This window comes from Pseudorca crassidens, chromosome 4 (assembly GCF_039906515.1).
Source record: "Pseudorca crassidens isolate mPseCra1 chromosome 4, mPseCra1.hap1, whole genome shotgun sequence".
Lineage (NCBI taxonomy): Eukaryota > Metazoa > Chordata > Mammalia > Artiodactyla > Delphinidae > Pseudorca > Pseudorca crassidens.
The window spans coordinates 64,842,704-64,861,583 of NC_090299.1; the positions used below are offsets into that span (position 1 = coordinate 64,842,704).

The 18,880-nt window shown below is 48.0% G+C and overlaps 1 protein-coding gene across 30 annotated transcripts in view; it reads right to left on the minus strand.

The window, feature by feature from the left end:
• The window catches only part of APBB2 (amyloid beta precursor protein binding family B member 2), a 373,983-nt gene that overhangs the window by 18,174 nt on the left and 336,929 nt on the right, over positions 1-18,880 (minus strand). The window contains exon 1 of one of the 30 annotated variants that reach the window (XM_067735809.1): positions 4,483-4,853. The exons of the other annotated variants lie outside the window; for them this stretch is intronic. Within the exon in view, the coding sequence (XP_067591910.1) occupies positions 4,483-4,538 (56 nt within the window). The 5' untranslated portion in view covers positions 4,539-4,853. Of the gene's footprint in view, positions 1-4,482; positions 4,854-18,880 lie in introns of those variants that run through there. 30 annotated transcript variants of the gene reach the window in all.

Here is an 18,880-nt window from a genome sequence, read left to right on the forward strand (position 1 = left end):
CCTGAGAAGGGGCTGTTATCCTGGATTATCTGGGGCGGGCCCAACACAGTTACCAGGGAGAGGAGGAGGCGCTTTCCTTATAAGTAAAAGAACGGCGCAAGGGCTACGAGCCAAGGAAGGCACCAGCCTCGAACAGCTGGAAAAGGCAAGGCTGAGTTAGCCTCCCCGAGAGCAGCCTGGAGAAGACAGACGGGTAAGAGGTACCGGAAGGGTGGCTGCAGGACTGAGGGATGTGGGAGATGAGAAGGAAAATCCAGAATAACTCCGAGGTCCCTCCTGGGACAGCGAAGTACCCTCACACTGGGGACGGGAGGGGGAAGGATCTGGTGAAGGAAGCTGATGTGCTCCAGGTTGGACAATAGTGTGAGGTGCTTGGCGGTGGGGGGCGCCCACCAAGCAGGTGGACACTCGGTCCCTGAGCTCAGGCCTGTGGTCTGGGCCTAGGGGGCAGCTGAGGTCAGGGGAGCAGATGGGAGACTGGAGAATGAGAAAGACAAAACAAGGTCTGGACCCCAAGGAGGAAAGGCGTTTGAAGGGCTAATTGAGGCCAAAGGCCCAACGAAAGGCTGAAAAAAGAGTGCTGGGAGTAGGAAAGCCCAGGACAGACTGGCTCCAAAGAGCCAGGAGAAGTTTCGGGAGAAGTCCTCTGGGCAGCAGGAGACAAGCCACTCGGTCTCAGCGACGTGGAGGTCTGCGGTGACCTCGGCCTGCCGGGCCCTTCCCCTGGAGAATGGAGTTTGGGTCCCAGCTTCAGGGTGCGGGAGTCAAAAGAACACAGTACCTCTTCTTTTTCTCCTCCTTTCTTAAACTTCTCATTCTGGAACTTCTCAAACACACAGTAGAGAGGACAGTCAATGAACACCCATGGCCCATCGTTCACTTTCACAATGACCAAGATGTGGCCTAACTCAGCCTTTCAGACTCTTTTCCAATCGGTATTATAATCCTAAAGGTCCTCATGCCCATAAATAAGAGCAATTTAACATATTCTAGAGCTTTTCCTATATTGAGGGGGACAAGAAATTGCTTTAATTACCAGCCTCCACGGCTAGAGTATCCCTGACAGATCAGCCCAGTGCCACGCGTGGGAATTTGGGAGGACAGAGCAGCGGGCGTCGGTGGGTGTCACCCAGCCAGCTGGGCAGCGCCCGCAGGGGCTCTGACACTGTGCGGTGCACTCGGGCTGCAGCTACCCGGTGCCCACAGCACGGAGAGTGTCCCAGCTCAGAGCCAAGATGCGCTCAAATGGGTTTCCATGCCGCCCCCGTGGTCACGCCTCCTTCCAGGGCCTCGGTGTGGTCTATAAAACCACAGAGCTGGCCCAAATGGCCCCCGAGGTCCAGTCAGAGCAGGCGCCCGTCTTTTCTAACAAATTCTGCTAGATGCCCGTCCGTCTGAGTCACTGTGTCTGACACTGAGCAACAAGGGCCACTTTTGTCCTTTGCTCCAGCTCGCTCCTGGAGACGCCATTTGCTAAAAGAGGTGCCGGTCCCCTCTGGAGTTTTGCCCCATTTATTTCCTGCAGTCAGGGGGATCACTGCATTTCCTTTGTAAACCAGGAAGCGGAAGGTTTATAGCTAAGTCTCTTCCTTACACTGTAACAGAAGTGAATCAACTACCTTTCACCATTTGCTGGCTAAGCCCTTGTGTCTCCAACTCTTTTTGTTCCTCTCCTTTTGCTCTGTTCCCCAGTAATTATTCCCCCAGAGGACCCGCAGTGAGTTCTGACAGGGAAAAATGTCAGTGCTAAGACATCTTACATGACAGCCTCAAATTTCTTAATGGCAAAGAAAACGGGCAAAAGATTGCTTTTATTATTCTCAGCTGAACAGCATGTAGGGGCTTAATCCATCTTTACGGAATGAATGAATAAACGACTCTTTATTCAAATGTGTTCTATTAGAAAGTAGCCAAAACAGAACTGCTCAACCTTTCCCTAAATCTCTCCCACCACGACCCTTACATAAATGAAATCTGCTTATGTGTTTATCCCTCCTCAAAAGGTATTTATAGGCACCTACAGGCCTCGTAGCAGTTACCCAGGCTAACATTTCAAAGTCCCTCCTTCTACAGCAACCCAGACAGGTGGTGCCTAGAATATATCAGTGGTATAAAACCTCATTCACTTAATGGATCAGGAGCTCCACTGCTGAATGCTCGCTGTGAACCAAAATATATTTTTTCTTAACGATGAATGGAAACTTGCCTCCCTGCAACTTTTGCCTGTGGGATTGGGTTCTGCTTTCTGGAGCTGCCCTCCTCAGGCACGTGACAGCCCAGATGTGTCTGGCAGTAGCTCTCTCCTCTCTTTTCTGTTAGATTCCCTGCCATTCACTCTCTCGCTCAATCTTTTCTGTTAGCGCTCCTGACCAAGTCTCCACGATTTGGTAACGTCTTTCACACAACCCGTATTTTGCTCTGGTCAAATCTGCGAAGGCTAGCACGTGAAGGCAACTGAATAATGTTAGTTGTTATTATAAGTGAGGAAAACGAAGTCAAAGAAAAAGCCCACTTTGAAATACTGTCTCCGTATCCACGAGGGATGTTTTAATAAATCTTTGTACAGATACGAATATAATAACACTTGTTGAAATGAACCTAAAGACCCTTATCCTCCCAGCTTATCTTTCAGTAGAAGCAATAAGCGAACAGAGTTGTTACCACTGCAGAGGGCGGGTCCCACCTGCAAAGAAGGACAGAAGGGCAGCAACCGGATTGGATCTAAACACTCTATTCCCAGCCCTTTATGATAAAGGGCTTTCTCTCCATCTCACCTGCATAGGGCCTGGAGGGAGGAATCCTGTTTTCAGGACTGCCTGCTCTTCTTTGCCTAACTGCTCATTTTCTGATTACATTTTGAAAATCTTGTTTTGGGGGGGTTGGAGGAGGAAAGAGGGGGGAAAGGGGATGAGAAATGTCATCTTCCTAAATAGCTAATCCAGAAGGTCACACACACACACACACACACACACACACGACTTTGTTTTTCAAACTGTACCCACTGGCACATGCACCATATGTGGGCATCATTAATTTCACAAAGCTCAGGCTCTGGTTTGATAAACTCAAACTCTCCTTCTTTGCAAGCTTAAGAAGATGCTAAGTTTGTAAACTCTGAAAGGGGCATTCTAGCAGCTCATCACCTGGGTAAACACAAATTCTCTGCAGGGAAACCCTCACCAGGTGCTTTCAGGAGACACACAGACTGTGTACAAAGCAGATCTGAAATTCTACCACCTGCCAATAATCCAGGTGGCTTGGGCGAACCAGAATTTGTAGCCCTCTCTAGAACAGTCTTGCTGTTAATATTCAGAGCAACTGGTTCCCAGCGAGGACACGGAGGGTAGAAACTAGCAAAGATCTGAAAACATCCCTACCATGCACTCTGACAAGAGGTGTGGTGACTTGAGACAAGGGAGCTCGTATCCAAACCCAGAGCCCTCATCCTCCAGAAACCTGCATCACCTCCAGGGGCCCAGAGCCTCCTCAATAGTAGTGAGAAAGTCAATTAAGCTCCCAAATTCTCCTAAGCAGACCCTCTGGAAGACCGACTGTGGAAGTGCTACCCACCCAGCCTACGCCCTCTCCCTTCCCTCCAGCCATTGAGCTATGACAGCAGCTTATCCTAAGGGAGGACAGTGGCCGCTAGCTGGAGCTCAGCCCCAGCCAGGAGGGAGGCCCCTGGGACGGACTCCAGCACAAAAAGCAAAGAGGCCAGCGTTGGTGCCCCTTCACTTTGCCAAGCAGTACTCACAATCATTTTTTCACGGAGAAAAATTCCCAAACTTTCTCCTTCCATCAAAAATGGAGCTTTCATTAAATGATTGAGCTGAGGAATCATGGGGCTTAAAAGCCCCCAGTCAGCCCAATGGTCAGGCTGATGGTCAGAGCGCGGGAGACACACACATCTGAGGTACAAATGCCTTTCCTTTTGGAGTTCCAGCCTTTTCATCATTATGTTCGTCTACAGGTGAGAAGGGAGAAGAATTCCATAGATGTTTGCTAATAATCCAGACTGAAATTGAGTCAGTCCTTCCAGCTACTGGCCTAGAACCAAATCTCACCAACGAAACTCTATAGAGAAGTCATAACAAGCAGGTCCTAGTATTAGTTCTTCACGAAGCACAAAAACCCTCCTACACAACATGGTACCTAGCCTGACTATTTCTATCACGCCTTCTCCCTAGTATGCTGGTTAGACTCTGCTCAGCCAGTAGTGAGAGGGACCAAGTTACTGTTCTGACCAACACCTTCCCCAAACAGGGTCAAGCAACAGAGGATCAGGGACCCAGAGGCAATTCCACACTATTTTAAATGCAGGACACATAACAATGATGATGAGAAAAGGTTAAACAAAACGAAGTTCTGCCTTTCAAAGACAGCATGGCTATGATGGTGGCAACAGGGCATGAAGGCAGCAAGTGAGCTTTGCCAGACACTGAAGACAGCACAAAGGGGGAGAAGTGAAAATTGGTTGGTTACCTCTCTCTGAATCCGGGAAGGCATGAGGGGACAGAGCAGAAACAACACGTTAGCATTCACATGGCAACCGGTGCATAACAGTCCCGTTAACGGCGACTCTGAGCTCTGACATCCCATCTTATTTCCCAACTTGGCTGCAATTAATAGCCTTTCGGTGCTTATTTTAGCTGAACTCTCTCACACAGAAGTGTGTATTTTGAGCCACATTACGATGAAGCCAAGAGATGCCAGCTGAGTTTACAGAGGCAACATATCAACCTGGGGAGGTAATCAAGCCTAAAATATCACAGTGAAATACAGGAAACCATTTGCAGTGAACAGCGGCAGAGTACTTATCCTCCTTTTCCAGCTCCACCTGCTGCCAATAAAAAAACATATGGAGGGCTTCCCTGGTGGCGCAGTGGTTGAGAGTCTGCCTGCCGATGCAGGGGACACGGGTTCGTGCCCCGGTCCGGGAAGATCCCACATGCCGCGGAGCGGCTGGGCCCGTGAGCCATGGCCGCTGAGCCTGCGCGTCCGGAGCCTGTGCTCCGCAACAGGAGGGGCCACAACAGTGAGAGGCCCGCGTACCGCAAACAAAACAAAACAAATAAAACCCATATGGAAAAATTGACATGGCAACAGCCTTACCTGCTTTACCAACACTTCTGACATCCTATTAATAGAACTACAACATTACACTTCAGATACTTTCACGGAACTGCGTCCACACAGGGCAACAGAGCAGGAGGGGGCGGAAGCAGAGCAGAGGGCCAAGGGCGGAGGTGGGACGAGGCTGGGCCAGTAAATGAGCTTAAAGGTGAGAAAACAGATTTGTGCCGGGGAAGAGAGGGGTGGAAGGTGGAGAGGAGCCGACAGCAATTTGGAGTCTGGGGCTGAACGCTTTGAGTTCCATCCCCAGAGCTGCTCTGAGCTGCCAGAGCAACGCTAATGACGCCACTTAACCTCCGACCCGGAGTGCTCACCACCCCCTCCTGGTCTCAGCACAGCCAATTTGAAGGGGCCCCGAGGACAGAGCCCCAAGTCAGTCACAGGCATGCATCCCACTTGAACAGACTGAAGAGGCGGATAAGGAGGAAAGGCAGAAAGCCGCCCTTGCAGGGGCGCGGTGGCCAGGGTCACGGAGCAGCCAACAGGGCCCTGCGGAGATGAGGGCTGAATTCACGGCGTGGAAGAGCAAGCACGCCCCGTCGCTGGGCGGAAAGGTGAAGCTGTCCACCCTGATACTGAACAGCGACCATGACATCTTATCAAATGGGGGGGAAGGCAAGCAAGCAAAAACAACCCAAGTTGCAGATATAAGGTCTTACGGGAAAAAAACAACAAATGTTTGAGTGTGTATTTTAACGTACGCGTGGCAAAAAATCTGCAACAACTTAACATCCAACTGTCAGCTCTTACCTGGAGGGGAGATTACAGAGGACTGTATTTAATATATTCGTTTCTACCTCAACACTTGAGGAAAACCACCGTGACACGCGTGCCCCGAGGCGCAGGTAACCACCCTGTGGTAGATGTGATGGCCACAATCACACTCCCAGCGGCTCCCAGACTACCGTTCACTGAGCTCCGGCTCTGTGATGCCGTAACAGCAACCTGACAAGGCAGATACTACTGTTCTCACTGACAGAAAAGGAAACAAGCTCAGAGGACTCGAGCGACTTGACCAAGGTACACGGGAAGTCAGCGTTCGACCGTAGGCCTGCAGGACTCTCATTCTGGTCTTCTGGGAATGTGCCTAGGACGGGAACCACACGCTTCTTCACAGTCCTGCAGACTCACCTCACGGTTTGTCTCCCAAATGAGCCAGCACGCTGCTATGCACAGGTGTTCAAGATGGGGCAAAGGGTTTGCAACTGGGGTTTTAGGTAAACGGGGGGACCCCCCCCTCCCTCTCTGAGGCCTGTGAACTTTTGCACGGGAAGAAGGCAGCTGAAAATTCCCAAGAGAGGCCCTTTAGCTGAGTAAGCAGTCAGAGCTGTGTTCATACCCTGCTGGCTACTTACCCTCTCTTTTTCCTGGGGTCCCTCTCTGTGGCCCTTGGAACCTGTTTCCTCGTCAGTGAAAAAGGGACAAGGACCTCTGGCTCAGGGTAATCATGCGAACTCAATTAAACGAGATGGTGTGTGCAAAGAACGCGTGTTCTGTTACAAGTGCGACAGACTGCATCACTATAGCTATCATCCCCAGGTCACCTGACGGTGTCATGTCTCAGTTGGGTCGTGCTGGGCAGCGTTTGAGATGAAATGTCTCCCGCCGAAGGGAGGTCACTTGGGGGAGTATCTGTGGCCTCAGATTTACTGGGCACCACTTAGCATAGCATGGAGGGCAACTCCCTCCACCTCGAGCCTGCCCCTCTGCACTGCCCCACTATCAAAACCAGTCTTTGGAGGCAATTTAGATCATCAGCAAAGGATCCAAAGACCTGGACTCTGGTCCCAGTGTGAGTAAACACTCTGCAAGTCACTTAACCTCAATCTTGGGTTTCTTATCTAAGATCACATGGTCTTGGAATCTCCTAATGCTCAGATTTTTATCAGAAAAGAATTCAAGTGCTTTGACTCTTCCAAAAATGAATGGGCAGCATTTCTTTGACTAACTTTTGATTTATGCCAGGTGCTTTTAATTTTTTATTCTTAATAAAAAGCCTGTGGCTAGTATACGTAGTATATTTAAGTAACCTTAAGTCTAGACCCCCAAGGACGCGATCTGTTTCTTTCGTGTACAATTATTATGGGCGCCTTGGATATTTGAAATCAGACCCATTACTCGTGATTCACTTAAGGAAATGACATCGATATGTAGCTACACTGCTTTTTCCCTGAGGGCAGTACTCAGAAAAATGACACTGAACCTTTAACAAGGTTAATTCGTTTGGGGTTAATAGACACTGCTCAGATTTAAGTGTTGAAGAGAAAAACAGCCATAAATAGGGACTTCAGAGAGATCTTTGAAATGTCATTGGAAAAATGCAGCAGGGTCCTAGTGGCCGCGGCTTCACCAATTCGACACCTTGTAATGTGCTGGGGCAGAAACAGCGGCCCAAAGTTGGGCTTCTGCGTGAAGTGTCATTCTGAGAGCAGGGAAGGCTCCATTTAGAGCCAGGTGCAAGCTTACTCCCGTCTCACCCCACAAGATGCCAGTGGGAAGAATTCAGCCCCATGATGAATTCCACACCAGCCTCACACCCGAAGCCTGCCCGATCTCCATGTTCTCGGCGGCGGTTTCTTGGGAAAATGAACGGAGGAGTAATTGGCAACGTTTTCATTAAAATAAGCCTGAAATAACAGAACTACTTGGCATGTGTAACCGGGCATCCAAATGAATAGGAAATTCCACACACACACACACACACACACACACACACACACACACACACACACACAAAATAGCATACCAGAATAACAATGTCTACTCCAGCTCTTTGGAAGAGGATGCATCTCCCCAGCACAGCCACCTACTTCTTATGCAATGCACACCGTCTACTTTTCACAAACTGAGCATGTAAAGCAAAGACTTGCCAGGGTACTTCTCGCTCCATGTTTGCAGAACTCTCTGCTTCGTACTACTTTTTGGTGCTCGTCTGCCATCACTGAGAGTCTTTTGAGCCTTCTGAGCGCCGGCACAGACCAGCATTACCCACGTGGCAATGAAGTAAAGACATAAAACTTCATGTCATGAAGGCTCTCAAACAAACTCATGAACCTGACAGTTTCTTTTTCCCCAGCTTCAAGTTTTTTGTCCCTGACATTTATTCACTGTCTGCATTTGGTCAAGGCCCTTAGCCTCTTTGTTCTTCAGTCTCCTCGTCTGTGAAACGGGAGCAATAAGTGGTACTACTCATTTCCTAAGAGTGCTGTGAGGATCGCACCCATTAATCCGTGTCAGACTCTCACAGCAGGACAGTGTGCAGTGTGGACCGGATGGGTACGCTGAATAGTGCCGTTACCAACCGAGAGGGAGGAGGTCTGCCAAGAGGAAGGTTTCTAACCTCTTTTGGATCATGGAACCTTTTGGACTCTGATGAAAACACTCCAGATAGAAATACATACAGACCCACACTTCCACACACCATCGCAAGGTGGTGGTGGGGAGAAAGTTCAATAATCCCTGAAACTCATTCACAGACCCCTTTAGAATCCACACCCTGCAGGTGAAAGACCTCCGAACTGAACTCTGAGTTTATGCAAATTTACCATCTGGTGTCTAGTGAGTTTCAGAAATGCAGCTCAGGGAAAGGTTCTGTCCTTCCCAGAACCAAACGGCAGCAGGAACACCTCTCTCTGACAAGTGTACCTTCCTTTGCAAAACGAGTATCCTTCCCACCTCCCTGCTCCTGTCTCCCCCTATCCCCTACCCCAGCACCAAGGAGCCTGTTAATTGGTGACTAGCAGACACAGGCCTTAGCGTTCCAACTAGAATAAGTGTGAAGTTGCGGATCTAAAGTGGTTTAAGGTTATTGAAATTCAAGGCACATTCTTCTAAACAAAGGACTTTCTCATGCCACCAGAGAAGACACAATAGTTACCAGTCAGCTTACTACTGAGGCAAAAAAGGATATTTGGGAGTAACCAGGAAATGAGAATTTTTTTTAAGTCCGTCTTTGAAGACAGCAAGAATTAAGGAGCGTCTGCTTTCATCTGTGCTGTATTACAGTTAAAAAAAAAACCAAAAAACCTTGCTTCTCTGAATATCTGAGCAAAAAGAGAATACACACACACAACTTATATTGAGTTCTCAAGTGAGAGATAGTTCATGCCACATTATGGTTTCACGGTATAAAGTTCAGGGCACAATCAAAGGATAAAATTAATGTAAAATATACCTGAAGTGTGAAACCATGGGCTGGCTTCCTTCCTGAAAGCAGAGATGGCAAAACAAAAAACAAAATACTTTGATACCCGGAAGGCCCCTATCTGACGAGGTCTGAGAACAAGGGAACATTTAAAGACTCTGGTACAGAGCGGGGAAGATGACAGTTCCCCGTACGGGGAAAGTGGTTTCCACGCAAGAAGTTCCACGACGGCACCAACCACTGGCAGGGTACAGACCAGGCTCTGAGTTAAAACCACGGCAAGCCTGTGGGGGAATTTCCTTCAACTCCATGCACCCAGTCTCACGGAGGGCCTCTTGTGGGGAAGACACATTCTTAAATCTGTTTCTGAATTTTCAAGAGGCTTTAGGGCTATACCTATATAGCCAATCCCCATTCCTTTGTGCAGACAGAAGGAATACGAGTACAGATAACACAAAAGGCCAAAAGACATTTGGTCTCCACTTAACATTATGGAAACTTACATGTAGATACAAGTATCCCTAATACTCTGTAGACTCAATAATACCTACACAAAAATAGACATCAACACTAGAATGACTGATTGCTAAAAACAAAGTAACACTGGCGGTTCCCATTTTATTCCATCTGCCACCCAGCCAGCCAGGCTCTGTTCTGGGTGCACATTAACGCCAAGCCACACGATACCCTTGAAGGGGAGCCTCGCGACTCTCATTTTATGAGAGAATCTAAGGTTCACAACCCACAAGCTAGAAAGTGGTGGATCCACAAATGGGAGACGGGTTGGCCTGGCTGGTCTCGCCTTTGCTCTGTGTTTTGGGGGCACCTGAGCCTGCCTCCTTCCCAATGAACGGGCTCTCCTCAGGACCTCACCCCTTGATGAAGAAAGGTGGCCTCAGCTCTCTGCTCCTGTCTCCATCCCTACTGGATTTTTGGTTGCGCCACAGCTGGACCTGGTGACAAAAAATTGTGTTGTGGGACTTCCCTGCTGGAGCAGTGGTTAAGAATCCACCTGCCAATACAGGGGACACGGGTTCGAGCCCTGGTCCGGGAAGATCCCACATGCTGCGGAGCAACTAAGCCTGGGCGCCACAACTACTGAGCCTGCGCTCTAGAGCCCGCGAGCCACGACTACTGAGCCTGCGTGCCTACAGCCCGTGCTCTGCAACAAGAGCAGCCACCGCAGTGAGAAGCCCGCGCACCGCAATGAAGAGTAGCCCCCGCTCGCCGCAACTAGAGAAAGCCCACGCGCAGCAACGAAGACCCAATGCAAGAAGGGAGGGAGGGAGGGAGGAAGGAAGATCTCCTGGTATTAAGAAATTGTTTAAAAAAACATAAGTGCTGTGTTTGGTCTAAATAACTTTGCAGGGCAAAGGCTGAGGACTTCATTCTTTACACAGCAGACACTTACCCTGTTGCTCCCCTGCTTATGACTCTTCCCCCACCCAACCCCACACTCCCCATCTATCTTTCTGACCTCACTTCCTGCCTCACCCACACTTGCTGGGCTCCAGCCACACTGTGTTCACAAACACGCCCACCGCTTCTGCCTTGGAGCCTATGTGCTCACTGTTCTGCTGCCTGGACACTGAGTCCCCCAGATCTCCCATGAAGGACTCCTTGTCATCATTACCTCCAGAAGACCCCTCCGGACCACCCAGTCACCACCAACTCTCAAGGCTTCTAAAACTACCCTGCTTATTTGTTTACTGTCTGTCCTTCCTTCTGCCCGACAAAAAAGTAAAATTCGCGCGAACAGCAACGTTTCTGCCTTGTTCACTCACCACCATGGGGAAGTGTTCACTCCTCACTGCCTGGCACATAATAGGTCATCAATAAATATTTTTTACTAAATAACTAAGTAGCATAAACAAAGGTCTTCCTCCCTTATTCCTGATCATGTTGGTAAGAGAATAATGCCGTGAATAATAGGGACTTGGCTGGATTTCTTTTTCTACTGCTATCGTTTATTACAGCCAGCACTTTAATAATGGCTTTAGTTCACATTCCGTTCTCATGTCAATGAGAAAGAATGTTAATAAAACATATATTTTATCTGAATGGGCAGGAAGCGAGTTCTTAGAAGATTATTAATCTCTTGTGACTCAATTTGAAAGCAAAGCAAATCTATACTCTGATCATCTCCAGCAGAAACGTTTCCAGAGCCCCTAACTAGGTTCCTTCTTTAGAACATTTGTCTAAATGAAAAACGGTTCCTCTGCTCCTAAAGAAATCAATATATAAATTTCCCTTGTACATTGATTTCTATCAAGAGTTACTGACTCCCCAGATACTCTTCTTTATCTTTGTACTCTAAGAGAAATAAACTTTTGTTTAACATTTAGAGAAAAGACCCCAGACAACACATTTCCATACATGCGGAGGCAGAGGAAGTATGGAGAGCTGGACTATATATAAGGCCGCACAGAGCATTCCCCCAACGCCCCCCGCATCCCCAGCCGGGAGGTGCGACACTGTCTGAGCAGGGGTTAACTTCTGGATACAGTTTGAAAGAAGACACACCGTTCCTGTTGAATGAGGTTACTTCTTATACACAGTTAGCCTCCTTACTCCAGAATCTTTTTTCTTTTCCCTCAAATATAATAAATCTTTAAAAAAATAAAACCACAATCCCATCACGTTAAGCATCCTGTTTTTACTGTCCGAGTTCACCTTCCTTTTATTGTCCATATGTCTTCACACTTGACAAACAGAATTAACATGCCATCTCGAAGAAGCTCAAGCGTGGGTTCAGGGACGTTCAAATGACGGTCTGTCGCAGAAGTACCCCCACCAGCCTGACCTTCTTCAGGAGTGCTCTCTGGAGACTGGTTTTCAGAGCACCACAAAGCTGCCCAAAGGTGACCGAGCCTCCTTGCTTCCAAAGGACAAGATCTCTATTTCAGTTGTCACTGTGGTTTCCACTCAGGTCCTCCTTTACATCAGGGGTCGCAAATGACGGCCCCAGGACCACAGTCCAACCACCCCCTGTCTGCTTTTATAAACAGAGTGTCACTGAACACAGCCGTACTCCTTCATCTCCTACTGCCTAAGGCTGCTTCTGTGCCAGCGTGACAGCGCTGAGGAGCTGCAACAGAGACCACAGAGCCCCAAAGATTTAATATCTGGACTTTCACAGAACAAGTGTGGAGCCCTGCTCTAGATGTCGGCCTGATTCAGAGGTGCAACACACAACATGGACCGACAGCGAGACTAGGACCAGCTCAATGACTTGCGGAGCCCAGTGCAAAATGAAAACGCAAGGCCCTGCGTGAAAAAATTATTACGAATTTCAAGATGGTAACAGCAGAGCAGTGAACCAAGCGTGTATTAAACCCGTTGCGACTGGCTGAGATGGTGGAATAATCCTTCTCACAGGTGACAAACTCCAGGGCCAGCTGGAAACTATTCCACCCAGAAGCAAGAGTAAGAACTCTTCCAGTTTGCAGTTTTAGAATCAAAATATCTTTTGCTCAACTAAAATGCTACATGGGTGCCCGAAATGAGAACCAGAATCAATATGGGTCTCTGCTCCAGCCATGTGATTTTGGAAGAGTCACTAGCAGGCTATGACTCTTCTTAGAATGTTTTTCTTTTTTCTTTTTGGGGGGGTGCGGGGGGCTGGATAAAGAACAAAACACACTGGACTCCTTGAAAACAGCATTTTCCTGTAACCTGGCAAACAGATGCATGCTTTGACATGACAGAATCAGGTCAAATCAGCCCCGATTGTCAACTGTGTTCTCTGCAGCTGCTTTTCCTCTATCATAATCATTTCAGCTGTCATAATTTATTCATCCACAGACTCACATGTTCTAGGGTAACAAGTCCAGGCTTCCAGATCAGAAGGGATGGCAGCCCAAGTCACTTCTGCCCCTTCTCATCTGCCTAAAATTCTGACTGTGGAAGAAATATTTTCTGCATCAATATTTTTCTGAAAACCCAAACTAAAGATGGTTTCAAAACCAAAGTTAACTGACAAAGACATTGTAAGCTTTCATGTTCACAAATCGGAAGCTAGAAGGAGGGGCCCCCCCAAAAAAATCCCATCAGAGACCAAGTATTTCATTTCTCTAGTTTTTAGATACAAGGAAATGGCTTTTCTAGCTCGCAAAATGCACAGTGAATTTCCCGCAAAGTTACTAAGGAATATTACTCTTTCTGATTTTAAATAGATATAGAACAAGTCTTATTTACAACAGAATATCTGTTGTTGGAACAATGGAGGATACTGTATATGAAAGAAACAACTTCAGATGCAATTATCAATGGTATCTTATAAATCTGGAAGGAAAGGTAGAGTAATTCCGTATGGATTAAAGCTTAAACCTGTCTTCTTTCTTACTTTGATCCTTCATTTTTATGACAGAACAGAGAAAATGCTCAAAGGTCTGATAACCAGTTGAGAAGGATAGTCAGGGCACTGAAGGGTGAACATGTCCTAGAAACGTTGGCCAAGTGCACGGCACTCCACTGGGTAGGGCCGCTCATCTGCACTGGAGAATAAGACAGAATTAAGTCAAGGTCTTGGTATAATATAAATTGAAAGTGAGTCGCTCATTGCTTAATTGTCTTTATACAGTCATTATTTCTATTAATACATATATCCAACAGAAATAAACAATGAATCTAAAAATCCAGGTACGGTCCTAGGTGACTCCTTGTCCTGCATCTTCCATAGTCAACCCTGCCAGTTCAACCTCCACAACCCGCTTCTCTTCATCCCCTCTGCCACCACTTTGATCTTTCCCGGACCAGGACTCAATAACTGAACCCTCAGCTTCCAGCTCAGCTGCCAACATCCATACCCCTTAATAGCATTCACTGAGATCTTTCTTCATGAAACAAATTAGATCATGGCACTCCCCTGGTTACCACCTTTCAGAGGTTTCTCATGGCATTAAAAAGAAAATTCAAACCTTCAACCGTAACCAAAAAGCCCTGTATGATCTTGTCCCCCAGGCCCCAAGCACCTCTTCCACCGCAGCACGTATCACTGGACTTCCCGCTCCGGGCTCCAGCCACCCTGGCCTTCTCTCACATCCCTGAACATGCTGAGCACTCCTCGTCCGTCCTCCTTCCTCCTGCTCCCGTCACACACCCGGCTTCTTCCCAGCTTTCAAGGTCAGCTCAAATGCCACCTCCTAGGATGGGCTGCCCCTTGGTGGCCCCTTTCCCCACCGAGGTACTCTCTCTCTGTTGCACTGTGCTGTTGACCTCACAGCACCCATCATAATCCGTATCATCTTGCTTCCTGAATTGTTTTTCCAGCTTATCTCCCGCCTCTTTGAACCCTATCTCTCCCACTTCCTCATGTACCTCACGAGATGCCTGACACACGGATGTTCCACATCTGCTGAAGGGCAAATTAATCTACAGATTATAAATATCAAGTACGTGTGATAACCATAGTTAAACCCTAAAAGCAGAAAATGAAATATTTCACCTACATTCATTCAACAATTCAATTATTTATGGAGAGCGTCCTATGCTAGGTACTATGTTAAGAACAAAGGAATTCAAAGAGCTAAGACCTTCTCAAAAATGTCATAGTCTTTATTTAAAACAGGCAGTTGAAAAGGACAAGTTACACTACTATTTAGTATGTTTTCACATGACCCTAGGGATCTGTGGAAAAGTCTGAAAGCCCAGATGAGTAAGAAATTAAGTACCATCAGTACACTCCCCCAAATCCATGAAAAGTAGAGAGTGCATGAGAGGGGTTTCCCAACCACGTTCCAGGTCTCTAAACCTAGGAGTCACCTCAACCCCTGGGAAACTGGGGACAGATATAAAGCTTAGCTCAGTCAGTGGTCCAGAATGAAGTTCATTTCCCTGAGGGGCTGTTCAAGATGAAAGCTACCGAGGTGAGACTAGGAGACTGCATGAAGGATAGTTTTTGAAACAGACCGGAATTACCACATCTGAAAAAACAATGCCACTGTTCAAACTCTTTGAGAACTCAGCTTCTCCTGGCCCTTCTTGCAGTCCCAGGCTCCTCCGAGAGGTATCCACCATCAAGGCAAGCATGTTCAAGACAGAGTCCAGCGCACAACGACCCACTGGTCTGATCAATACCTCCATCCTTGGCGCGGAGGTGACTTTGGCCCCATCTGTTTGTACCTACAGCCTGGGCTCAGCTGACCTCCCGGGCAGCAGCTGGCAGCAGCATCCTCCTGGCTCACCTCGGGGTCATCCACACTGCTCCCCAGGGATGCTCCAGTTCAGAGGACCCAAAATGGATCCTGTGCTAGAACAGTGTGAGCGCCAAGAAAGCAAGAAGGTACTTGTTGCATTTACTATTTGATCATTAGTGCCAATGCCAAGCACAGAGCAAGTGTTCAATAAACGCTTGTTAAATAAATTATCCCCATTGCTCAAAAGCCAGGACTTGTTAGAACGACAGAAAAACTCATAAACGAACTAGCAGCGGTCAGAAAGGTGGGGCTCCTGACCAAACCGGCACACGCAGCCCATGCCTTCAGTCTCAGTCAAGTCCGATAGCACTTTCTACAACGACAGTGGCTGATGCCTTGTAGAAAGTCTTTCCCCTACTAAGCTTGTTCTACACATCTCACTTTGGACAACAAAACCGCTGGTAACTTATAAAATTACAGACAAAATTTACAAATACAGATTTAGGGCTGTTCTCCTCACAAAACATTACGTATCTAACTTCTTGGGAAAGACCTCAGGACACCTCTGTTCTGAAAGACTTCACAAAGCAAATAACAACTCAAGGGCAGTGGCAAAGATCTGAACTTTGGGGAGAAAGCTTAAAAACTGCTTTCGTGTCAGAGTAAGGCTGGAGGAGAAACTGACTGCTCCACGGTCTAAGGAAACCAGAAAGAGAACAACACGAGGAAAGCAGGCGGAATCCACCATTCACGATACTAGTCAAAGCTAGGCTGCAGCTGCAGTTATAAAGAGAAAGAAAAGACTAATGAGATTGCTCCTCCCCCGTCTCTTCCCACCCAAGGCAGTAATGAAGAGTCACAGCTAACACATTAACTGGGGAATCGATAGACATGCCTGGATACAATACTGGTACAGGGAAACAGATAATACACAGATTCCCCGAGAATCCAATCAAGTGTTGTGTTCAATATTTAGATCACGTTTTTCTTAAAAAAACAAAACAAAAAAACCCAAACCAAAAATCTACTTTTTTTTTTTCAGTGCCAAGAACAAGCACGTGATAAGTTGGCAGCTTTTCTACCTTTTGGGAATTTGAGACATTTGCGTGGAAGTCCACCAATACTGTAAGTCATCCAACTAAAATTATTTGAAACCGCACAGTCTTTCTACACCAAAGGATATTGCTTTTAATTCAAAAATCGGATTACCAAGATCCTGCAATATTTTTCACTCCTAATGTAGACAAGAGGACATAAACGTGGATTCATAAGAGGGCATGTGAGATGAATGCACTCATTTGCTCAATCATAACACTGGACACAACAGAAATGCCCAGGGTGGACCATCTGAACAGCCCACCCCTGAACAGCTTCCTGCCACCCCGGTAAATTGCATCAAAAGACTCCTCCACCTTCCCTCCATTTCATACAATACTCATCCTTCCCTCCAGCAAGGCAGAAAGACCCCTCCTCAGCCCTCCCGGCCGCCCCGAACCTCGCAAAGCACTGACTCCGGGGAAGGGAGGATGCAGCCTTTGTCCCGCGGGTCGGGTCTCCCGGGCGCAAGCTCGGGCGCCCACCCCGCCAGTTACCTCTGCGCTCACCTGCAGACAAAGGCGTGCCGCTCCCTCCCCACGCCCCTCACCCTGGCCTCCCGGGCGGCCCCGGGGCTGGGCGAGGATGCCGCCCCCGTGCCGGGGACGAGACCAAGTTGCGGGTATCAGCCACCCCGGAGCGGTCGCTCACACCAGCTGCTGTGCGTTCCTTCCGTCTCAAGTTGAAGCAAGTGCAATCCGCGCCTCCCCACGCGCGGCCCGCCCGCCGCCGCAGCCCATTGGCTGCTGGAGAGGCACGTGGTCCGCCCCCGCTCCCCGCCCGTCCCCGCCCACCGCTCACTCCCCTGCCAGGTGCCCCCGGCCAGGTGCTCTCAGCCGCTGGGGCCAGGGACAAGGCGTGCAAAAGAGAGGGGCGGAGTACCCCCATACTGTGCCGAATGCTTCCCTTTTGGGACTCCCAGGACTTTGAAACTTCATCCTAATCCCACCTCTTTAAAAAGCTGACATGCCGGGCCTGGGTTTCCGGTTTCTCTTACAACCTGCCTGATTGATGCCAGGGAGACGGGCTGTCCTGCAACCCATAGCCAGAAAGCCTCTGCAATATTACAACTAAGCAGAAGCAAACTGTAGTTTAATCAAACAGGCAGCAAGTTTTGAACTGAGCTGAAAGCAGTTTTTACAGATTCCTTGACAATTTACACGAAGCCCATAACAGTGGTTCACCCCTCCACACCTTCCCCCTCCCGGCCTCTCGTAAGGCACCTTTCCCAACACTGTCATCTAGCTGGGAGCTTCCTCCCTCCCGCACATACTTGGAAGCAGAAAAGTGTCCCCTTGGCTAAACAACAGCATTTAAGTAAGAGTGCTGGCCAGCCACTGGCCAAAACAGTTCTGAAAGGAAAACCCAAGGTCTCTTACTGACCATATTTTTTGGGTAATGAAAGTACTTCCTTTTCCTAATTATTTCTGGGCAAGAATAAGTTATTTGAGCGATTACAAAATGAAACAGGCAGGGAATATCATCCATGTTTTCTGCCAAATTCAAAGTTCTATCCCTCCTTTTATAAGGAAAGGAACAGAAAATACAAAGTATACATGGAAAATCAAGGGAGTCTGTAACTAAAAGGCCTTGTCTGGGTTTAGTAAAACATACCACAGATATACTGGAAGCTCTTTTTTAATGTTTCTGTTTTAAAAGAGGATTAAGCATCTCACTCATTCAACATTTATCAAGCTCTTCCTAAGTGCCAGGTTCTGTGCTGACAATTTTGTATTAGGCTTTTCTGGTTAGCGACTGTTTTTCAAGGGGGGTATGATTTAATTCACGGTGTATTGAATATATGACCAGTAATACCTGAGTGATTTAGAAGCACTGTTTACAATGAACTGCTCTGGCAACCGCAGCTGTTTGGAACACAGCCAATACTAGAAGTGGGCATGGGGGTGGGCTTGAGTCTTGGGGTTCAGCAGGGGTTCAACAGGTGTCACCTAGTCTGGAGACATGAACTGACTTCACCGGACTGCACCTGTCACCTTGTCAGAGGGCACCTTTCCTTCCTTACACATAATTCTAGTCAGTTTGGTTATCTGCTTCTCTGCCTACAGCCAAGGGGAAGCCACAAATCAGATGGGGCTGCCAGGTGCCCACTGGTGACAGCACAGTATGACAGCCAAGGGTCTGCTGGCAGGGATGACAAGACCTGCCAACTCTACCTCCTCCTGCTGTCTCAAACTCACCCCCTCTCTCCGACTCCAGTGTCACCACCTAGTGCCAAGCCCCCGTCTCCTCCCATCGGGATGGTCGTAATAGTCTTCTCGGAGTCTCCGTTTTCACTCTTGTCCCTGACCGGCTATCCTCACTGCAGCCACACACATGACCCTTTAGAGAAAGAAACCACACATCCGAGCAT